The sequence below is a fragment of the Mesoplodon densirostris genome, chromosome X, assembly GCF_025265405.1.
Source record: "Mesoplodon densirostris isolate mMesDen1 chromosome X, mMesDen1 primary haplotype, whole genome shotgun sequence".
Classification (NCBI taxonomy): Eukaryota; Metazoa; Chordata; class Mammalia; order Artiodactyla; family Ziphiidae; genus Mesoplodon; species Mesoplodon densirostris.
Genome location: NC_082681.1, coordinates 115,501,118 through 115,510,822, shown reverse-complemented (window position 1 = coordinate 115,510,822; position 9,705 = coordinate 115,501,118). Strand labels below are relative to the sequence as shown.

Here is a 9,705-nt window from a genome sequence, read left to right as displayed (position 1 = left end):
TCAGGTAAGACCCCGGTGTGAGTTCTGCGTGATTCCTCCGCCTCCCAGGAGAGAGAGGGAGGCCCCCAGAACCCCACCTCTGCTATAACGCTGGGAAGCCCAGGTGGGCGTGGCCAGAAGCACTCTCCCTAACTTCTGTCACACCAGCTATAGAGCCTGAGGCTTCGGTCTGAGAGGTGTGGCCTCGTATCAGCAGACGGAGGAGTCCCAGAACTGGAGAAGTGTCCAGGTGAGTAATCTCCGTTAGAACTGAAGGGACACACTCCTCCCAGAACTGAAGCGGCCCCACAGAGCCCCGCCCTGTACCGACATGCCCCAACCCCCCTGTCGACCCCGAGTGGCTCAAGCGTGGCTGTTATGCCCAACCCCCCCTCCACTTCCGCCTGCAGAACTTGTGGGATGGGAAGCCTTGGTCTCAAGGGGTAGCCTCAAGTGAGCAGAGGGAGGAGTCAAAGGGCTGGTCAGGAGTCAAGTTTAGTATCCTGGGTTAGAACTGAGGTGACAAGCTCCTGCAGAACAGAGGAGGTGCACAGAGTCCTGCCGGCCCCTGTCTCGCGGGTTCCTAAAACAGTACCCTTAAGGGGAAAAGCAGAGGCAGCTTTTCTTGGAGCCAAGGTAGAAAAATCTCCCTACTGAGGCTATACACACCATCTCTTCCTCTGTCTTCTTCGGTGACCTCTCATCAACCTTGACAGATTAAACAACTGCCTGCAGTCCCTGACCAGAGGCATCATGCCTCGAGGTCAGAAGAGTAAGCTCCGTGCCCGTGAGAAACGCCGCCAGGCCCATGCTGAGACCCAGAGTCTGGAGGATGCTCAGGCCACTGGGGCGGCGGCGGCGGCGGCGGCGGCAGCAGGAGACTCCCCTTCCTTTGTCTATCCTCTCTCTGAGGACAGGCCTCAGAAGATGCCTGCTGCTGGGACACCTAGCAGTCCTGAGGGACCTCAGGGAACCACCAGTGCTAGTGCAGCTGTTTCATGCACCAATTCAGATGAAGGTACCAACAGCCCAAAGAAGGAAAGCTCAAAATCCTCCAAGGGCACTGAGGGCTCACGCAGAGATCCTTTAACAATGAAGGTGGCTTGGATGGTGCACTTCCTGCTGCAGAAGTATAAAACCAAAGAGCCAATTACTAAGGCAGACATGCTGCAGTGTGTTATCAAAAAGCACAAGCGTCATTTCAGTGAGATCCTCAAGAGAGCCTCTGAGCGCATGGAGCTGATCTTTGGTCTTGATTTGAAGGAAGTGGATCCTGTCGGGCACTGCTATGCCCTTGTCAGCAAACTAGACCTCACCTCCAATGGAACGATGAATGAAGAAGAGAACATACCCAAGACCGGGCTCCTGATGATGGTGCTGGGTGTGATCTTCATGAACGGCAACTGTGCCCCTGAAGAGGAGATCTGGGAAGTGCTGAATACGATGGGTGTACGTGCTGGAAGGAAGCACTTCATCTATGGGGATCCCAAGAAGCTCATCACTGAAGATTTGGTGCAGCTAAAGTACCTGGAGTACCGCCAGGTGGCCAACAGCGATCCTCCGCGCTATGAGTTCCTATGGGGTCCACGAGCCCACGTTGAAACCAGCAAGATGAAAATCCTGGAGTTTTTAGCCAAGGTTCATGATACAGTGCCCAGTGCCTTCCCAGCCTGCTATGAAGAAGCCATGAGAGACGAGGCAGAGAGAGCCCAAGCAAGAATGGCAGCCAGGGCTTGTACTGCTGCTATGGCCAGTGCACGCTCCAGGGCCACGGCCAGCAACTTCTCCCAGGCTACGTGAAGTTCAAGGCTGGTTCCTCCCTTTTTGGTTGAAAAGGTGTGTCAGTGTTCTAATAGTGGAGGGCCAGGGTGGGACTGGAGAAGGGTGTATCCCTGAGTTCCTGTTGTGTATTGCTAACTTGGAATTTTACCTTTTTTTCTTTTTTATTTAGGTTATAGTTCAAATGATGAAGTCTGAGAAGATTGTTTTCCTTGTGGAAAAAGAGCAGTAACATTCTAAGTTGTGGATGGCCAGGGTGGGTCTATAGGGAACACAGAGTACTATCCTCTTTGTGTTCCTATTCTATATGGTAAATTTAGAGTTTAATCTTTTCTCTCCCTTTTCTTTTCTTTTCCTTTTTCTTCTCTTTTCTTTTCTTTCCCCCTCCCCTCCCTTCCTTCCTTTCTCTTTCTTTCCTTTTGTTATAGTTGCAATGTTGTTTCTTTAATAGAAGGTATAATAATTTCAGAATCTAAATTTATTAGTGACCTCAGTTACATATTTATTAGATTTAACTTAATAGAGTTAAGATTAAGAGTTTTATTATTTTGTAACACAAATTGGGAAACCTTTCGTATTTATTGAACTAGAACAATAAAACATGGCATGGTAATAGGCATTTCTTTGGAAATGTCAAAATTTTTTTCAGTAAAATTACTGGGATCAAAAAATACAGGAGACTTCCAATAAAGATGTTAAAAAAAATACAGGAGAAAAAAAGGTTAAAAAATGTGCAGTTCTTGGTTTACCTTATCCATTTTAGTCTGTTATTCTGTAAAAATAAAAGATACATACCTGGATTTGCTTAGCTTATTAAAGAATGTAGGAGAGGGCCTCCCTGGTGGCGCAAGTGGTTGAGAGTCCGCCTGCCGATGCAGGGGATACAGGTTCGTGCCCCGGTCTGGGAGGATCCCATATGCCGCGGAGCGGCTGGGCCCGTGAGCCATGGCCGCTGAGCCTGCGCGTCCGGAGCCTGCGCGTCCGGAGCCTGTGCTCCGCAACGGGGGAGGCCACAACAGTGAGAGGCCCGCATACCGCAAAAAAAAAAAAAAAAAAAAAAAAGAATGTAGGAGAAATAAAACACTTATAAGCTACAGCTCATGCTCACTGGCTCATTCATTCTCCAAATACTGAGCATCTGCTCTTTGAAAATTATGGTGTTATAAATGGTGAAACTAGGATACAAAACACCCTGCCTTTAGAACTGTACAGTCAAGGAGCCATAATTATATAGAGAAGATGGTGAAATACCCTCTAAGACCTAAAGGACAAGTAAGAAGGAGTAAGGAGGTAATGGGACAGGGATGGGGTTGGGAGACGTGGGAGGGGGAGGGTGAAAACAATAAGGTACAAATTCCCTGGGGAACAGAAGTTTGGGGTTTGGGGAAAATACAAATCACTTAGTGGGATATCCTGTTAATTTAAGCTGGGTGGTAGACTAGATGAGGCTGTGGGACTGGTGAGCAGAGGCCAGGTATACAAACGCTGTTTCTCAGAGTTGGAGGACAAAACCCTGGAATGCAAACCTGTTCATAAGAGTTACTTTAGTATCATCAATAAACCACAGGAAAAGCTCCTCGGGCAGAAATGGAAGGGGTCCTGTGCTCTTGTTCAAGTGCAGCTGAACACAGAGCACAATCTAGTTGTTTTATGCACAGCATCTCCAAGGAATTTATGAGAAATAAAGGTGACACGCCCTTGAGGTGGAATGCTGAGAACCATATCTCAGGCATTAAAAAGGCGTTTTAGGGCTTCCCTGGTGGCACAGTAGTTGAGAGTCCGCCTGCCGATGCAGGGGACACGGGTTCGTGCCCCGGTCCAGGAAGATCCCACATGCTGCGGAGCAGCTGGGCCCGTGAGCCATGGCTGCTGTGCTCCGGGAGAGGCCACAACGGTGAGAGGCCCGCATACCACACACACACACACACAAAGACATTTTAATTAGGTTATCTTGAGTATAATTTTGCAAACTCTTAAGGGAGGGCTCCATATTAGGTGGTGAAGAAGTGAATAAAAATACAGGTGAGTTGGATGGAAAGGCACCCAGGGGGGACATTGTTGGTCCTTGACACAAATTCTACGACCTCTGAGTTGCATCCAACTGGGGTGGACAACCCCACATACAAATTAAGTAACATCCTCAAATGGGGGAATTTAGTTTGTTTTACCTGCGAAGCAGCTTTATGCGATCACTTGGTGGAAACTGCATATTCTGTGATACCTCTTGGATTAATATAACATAAATCTTCCCAGAGGGGAGGGTGGTATCATCTGCAGTACAAAAAAGAAATCGTATGATAACTGCGATTCAATAAAGACCTTACTCTGTCAAGTGCTTCATATCCATTACATATATCCCAACAGTCCTACAAGATAGGGCTTATTAGACATACTTTGCAGATGAAGAACTTGTAATTTTCTCGAGTTCACATGGCTGATAAGTGAAAGAGCCGGGACTAGACCCCTGGTCCACATTTTTCTAGAGCCCACACTTTTCCACTCCTCCAACCTGAGGCAGACCTTCTGTCTTTTCATTCTCTATTATTCTCACTACTCCAAGATGTATCACATACAATTAAAAAACAAGACACTCAGAATGGCCATCATCAAAAAATCTAGAAACAATAAATGCTGGAGAGGGTGTGGAGAAAAGGGAACACTCTTGCACTGCTGGTTGGAATGTGAATTGGTACAGCCACTATGGAGAACAGTATGGAGGTTCCTTTAAAAACTACAAATAGAACTACCATAGGACCCAGCAATCCCACTCCTGGGCATATACCCTGAGAAAACCATAATTCAAAAAGAGTCATGTATCAAAATGTTCATTGCAGCTCTATTTACAATAGCCCGGAGATGGAAACAACCTAAGTGTCCATCATCGGATGAATGGATAAAGAAGATGTGGCACATACATACAATGGAATATTACTCAGCCATAAAAAGAAACGAAATTGAGCTATTTGTAACGAGGTGGATGGACCTAGGGTCTGTCATACAGAGTGAAGTAAGTCAGAAAGAGAAAGACAAATACCGTATGCTAACCAAACGTAAAATAGATAGCTAGTGGGAAGCAGCTGCATAGTACAGGGAGATCAGCTCTGTGCTTTGTGACCACCTAGAGGGGTGGGATACGGAGGGTGGGAGGGAGGGAGACGCAAGAGGGAAGAGATATGGGAACATATGTATATGTATAACTGATTCACTTTGTTACAAAGCAGAAACTAACACACCATTGTAAAGCAATTATACTCCAATAAAGAGGTAATAAATAAATAAATGAGAAGCTTTGGTCTAATAAATAAATAAGTAAAAAACAAGACACTCTAGTCAAAGTACAAAAAGCGATCCTGATGAAGGAAGGTGAATATGAGAATAAAGCACAATTTGGGGATTGTCTGTGGGTTTCATATGCTGAGGATCCCCCTGTCACTAGCCCCAGGGTTCCCTGACAGGTGACTCTGCCCACATACTGGCACAGTCCTGTACCAGCACTTTCCTGAATTACAGCATGTTTTTTCTGGGTCTTCCCCAGTGTGCCCTCCTGCCCAAATCGGAACCTCATACACTGACCAGCTCTTCACTGTGACCTCTGGAGCTGCACCCCGTTTCCTGTGATACAGGCAGTCCAGAGTCATATGCCCTCCCCTTGATTAAAGCATTCCAACTCTCTGCACGTGTACAGTGAAGGTCCCATCCCTCCCAGTGGAACCACTGACAGTGAAGTCTAGATACCTGGTTACCACAGCCCCATCCCCAGCCCACAAGTTTCAGAGTATATTCCAAGTGAGCTGGTGATCACAGTCATTTCTCACAGAAGATACTGGTTCTTGGGATATAACTGAAGTTAGATGGGGGGTTTTGTAAATGACTCAGATATTGTCAGTAGGATTTTGAAGGAATGTGTTATTTGAGACAGGCCACTGAACACATACACCAATGAGTGAGTTTACGAAAGCCTCCCTCATAAGTTGAAGATGAGAAAAGACCATGGAATTCACTGTCTAACAAACATCTACTGAGGCTGAATCCCTCAGAACCCACAGTCGTTCTAGGAGGGGAAAAATGTCAGGGGTTTCCTGACAGATACCCTGTCTTTGAACAACAAAGATCAAAATAGTTCACCATCCTTCATAGGCCTCTTATCTCAGTTCTTGCCCCAGAGGAAAATCCTGGTTTTCCCTTGTGCCTAATGTCACCTGTAAACGTGTCCTACACGTTCAGTCCAATCCGCTTCTACTTAGGAAGTCTCACGTGACTACGCAGACACTGAAATATGAACAATGTTTGTCAACTCCAGGCCAAGGAATTTGAAAGCCAGTATGCCACTTCCATGCTTTCTGTTCCATTCAGCAGCAAACATGGAGATCGCTTGTTGAGAAGTGGAACCGCCAATGGGAGCAGACTGGATACCTGGGTCATCTGACAGTGGAGGCCCCTGCCTACCCACATTGGACTTTATGTGTATAAGAAATAAATTTCTGTTGCTTTAAGCCATTGTGGGTCTGCAGGTTTTATCTGTTGCATCAGTTACTTTATCTGATTAATGCATACCTACTATTTTTTTTAAATTTTTTTTAAATTTATTTTTTGGTTGCATTGGGTCTTCGTTGCTGCGTGTGGGCTTTCTCTAGTTGTGGTGAGCGGGGACTGCTCTTCGTTGCGGTGAGCAGGCTTCTCATTGCGGTGGCTTCTCTTGTCACGGAGCATGGGCTCTAGGCGGGCAGGCTTCAGTAGTTGCGGTGCGTGGGCTCAGTTAGCTGTGGCTCGCGGGCTCTAGAGCGCAGGCTCAGCAGTTGTGGCGCACGAGCTTAGTTGCTCTGTGGCATGTGGGATCTTCCTGGATCAGGGTTCGAACCCGTGTCCCCTGCACTGGCAGGCAGATTCTTAACCACTGTGCCACCAGGGAAGTCCCATATACCTACTATTTTTGTGGTTAGATGTATTTAATATTGTCATTACAAAGGTAATAGTACATACATTCTTGCTGCAAAAAATTCTTACAGATAGATTACAATCTCCCCCTTTCCTCAAAATCCAGCCCCCGCCTCAGAGGCAACCACAGTTAACAAACTGATGTGTGTCATTTTAAAGCTGACCTGAGGCTTCTTCATATGTAGATGTGCTATAAAAATATATTGAACTTCACATGTATGATTAACAACATACATATTGTTCTGCCTCTTGACCCTGTCACTTAACAAAATGAATGCAGAATATTTCCATGACAGCACACATAGATCCACCGCACTCATTTAACAACTAAGATCCTTTTTCTTTAAAAAAAAACATGTTTATTGAGATATATTTGATATAAAAAACTGCACATATTTAATATGTACAATTTGATGAGTTTGGACATATGTATACACCTGTGAAATCATCACCTCAGTCAACGTAACAGACATATCCATCACCTCCAAAAGTTTCCTCGTGTCCCTTTGGTTTTTTCTTTCATGGTGAAAACACTTAACATGAGATCTATGCTCTTTCAAAAATTTTCAGTATTGTTAACTATAGGCACCATGCTGTACAGCAGATCTTGAGAACTAATTCATCTTGCATATCTGTGTGTGTGTGTGCGTCACATTGTGTATGAATCACATTTTCTTTCTTCGCTTATCTTTGATGGACGTTTGGGTTGTTTACATATCTTGGCTGTTGTGAGTAGTGCTGCAAGGAACATGAGAATGCAGGCGTCTCTTACAGATCCTGATTTCCATTCTTTTGAATACATACCCAGAAATGAGATTGCTGGATTATATGGTAGTTCTACTTTTAATTTTTTGAGAAACTTCCATACTATTTTCTATAGTGGCTATACCATTTCACATGCCCACCAACAGTGTACAAGGGTTTGATTTCTTCACATGCCAGCCAACACTTAATTATGCTTTTTTAAAATTAGAACCTTCCTAACTAGTGTGAAGTGATATCTCACTGTGGTTTTGATTTTCATTTTCTTGATAATTAGTGATGTTGAGCATCTTTTCGTACCTTTTGGCCATTCGAAAGGAAGATCTTCAGGAAGAATAAGATAGGAGCAATCAGGGTGTTGCAAGTCTTGATGATGCACAGATGTTAATCATGTATCGTGAGAACTCCAATCATCATGTTCCAAACTGCCCTCCAAGAAAAAGACACGTAAGGATTACCCTACTTCTTATGTTTGTGTGATAATTAATCATTCTCCTCCTAATGGACATAAAAATTGTTCCCCATTTGTTGCTATGAGTAATAGGACTGAAATCAACATCTTTGAACATGAAATCTTAGACAAATGTGCATGCTCTCTCACAGGAAAGACACAGAAAAGTGCAAACTTGATTCAAGTGGGCAGAGTGTTCAGACTGAAATTTTTTACAAATATTGCTGAACTTCTGTTCCAAAGACGCCATGCCAATTTACAGTCTTTCAGATTCACGTGTGTGAATGCCTTACATTCTCATGGGCATTTTATTTCATCAGTCTTTTAAATTTTGGCCGAACTTTCAGATGAAAGATACTGTCTCGTTTTTTATTTCCTTATTTTCAAATAGGTTGGGTATAAAATTAAACTTTTACCCATATGGAGCTGGATTTCTGCATTAATGTCTTGAGTACCAGGATTCTTCTAGGCATACTTTATATTCTGAAGTATCAACAAGACATCCCTCCTTTACTTTGAAAAGCAAGGACTTGATGAGTATGATCAGTTGTTGGGCAAGAGAACCAGGGAGGACACCCTTAGCTAGTGAAGCTCTGAGATCACAGCAATTGCCAGAGTTCATGAGAGAGACCACATGAAAAACCTCATCTAGAGAGCCCATGGTAGGCTGGCAGTCAGCATTCCGGATTTAGAGTTCAGCATAAGGTAGAGAAGGGACTATAAGGAGAGAAGGTGGAGAATCTGGGTAGAGGGTCCAAGATAACTTCTGATAGTAAGCTTGGGAAATCTCTGAATTACCACGAGCAGCTAGAAGTTGAGAGGTCTGGGTGGGCAGATCTACTGGATGAAAGGACGAGAGGCACGCCAAACACCTCACCTACCTTAGAATCCTCTGTGCCTACCATCAGGCAGAGTATAGGTAGCTTTTCTGTGTCACCCAGTGATGCTAAATGCTGGGAGAGCTACGTCTCTTGGCTATTCTGGTGGTTCACTGCATCCCTGCCAGTGTTCCTGGCTGGGAGCTGTGTTGATGGCTGCTGGGGTCTGGTATTTTTACCCTGTGTACAGTGCCTCCTCTACTGAGTTTGGGGCAGTATGAGCAGGCAGGTTTGGGAAGTGATGACAGTTGAGACAGGCCAGGAAAACCAGTGAGTAGTGGAAGGGGACCTAAAACTGCAGAGAGGGAGAAATTGAGGGGAGATGTCCTGAGGCTAATTACCTCAGTGATTCTGCAGATAAAGGGCTGAGTGTGGACATGTCTGGAAAAGATAATCTAGATGACATCCCCAGCTCATGGTTCCTGAGTTGTTGTTTTTTTTTTTTTAATTCTTTTCAGTTCTATTTCTTCTCAATAACTGTGTAAAATAGCTATACCTATTTCTTTTTTTTTTTTTTTTTTTTTTTTTTTTGCGGTATGCGGGCCTCTCACTGTTGTGGCCTCTCCCGTTGCGGAGCACAGGCTCCGGACGCGCAGGCCCAGCGGCCATGGCTCACGGGCCCAGCCGCTCCGCGGCATATGGGATCCTCCCAGACCGGGGCACGAACCCGTATCCCCTGCATCGGCAGGCGGACTCTCAACCACTGCGCCACCAGGGAGGCCCTATACCTATTTCTTGATTTAACAAGGTGACATTGTGATTTATTTATTTTAAATGTTCAGAACAAATTTTAATTTTTTATACATAAAAATTTCATTCAAACCTGACCACACTAAATGTTGGCAAACTTCATGAACAATAAACAGGAAACATAAACACAAATGAATAATAAACATAGAAACATATTAAACATGAAAAAAT

The 9,705-nt window shown here is 44.7% G+C and overlaps 1 protein-coding gene and 1 non-coding gene across 2 annotated transcripts; one reads left to right on the top strand and one right to left on the bottom strand.

The window, feature by feature from the left end:
* Positions 1-732: 732 nt before the first annotated feature.
* On the top strand, positions 733-1,779 carry LOC132481757 (melanoma-associated antigen B18-like). The gene has a single exon (XM_060086553.1). The coding sequence runs from the start codon at positions 733-735 to the stop codon at positions 1,777-1,779; it is 1,047 nt and encodes a 348-aa protein (XP_059942536.1).
* A 6,011-nt stretch (positions 1,780-7,790) lies between these two features.
* LOC132482788 (U8 small nucleolar RNA) lies at positions 7,791-7,927 on the bottom strand. The gene has a single exon (XR_009530956.1). It is a non-coding gene; the product is annotated as a U8 small nucleolar RNA (small nucleolar RNA).
* Between the last annotated feature and the right edge of the window lie 1,778 nt (positions 7,928-9,705).

Bases quoted from the DNA above. Each gene is read 5' to 3' on its own strand.
- LOC132481757 (XM_060086553.1), top strand. From the start codon at position 733: ATGCCTCGAGGTCAGAAGAGTAAGCTCCGTGCCCGTGAGAAACGCCGC.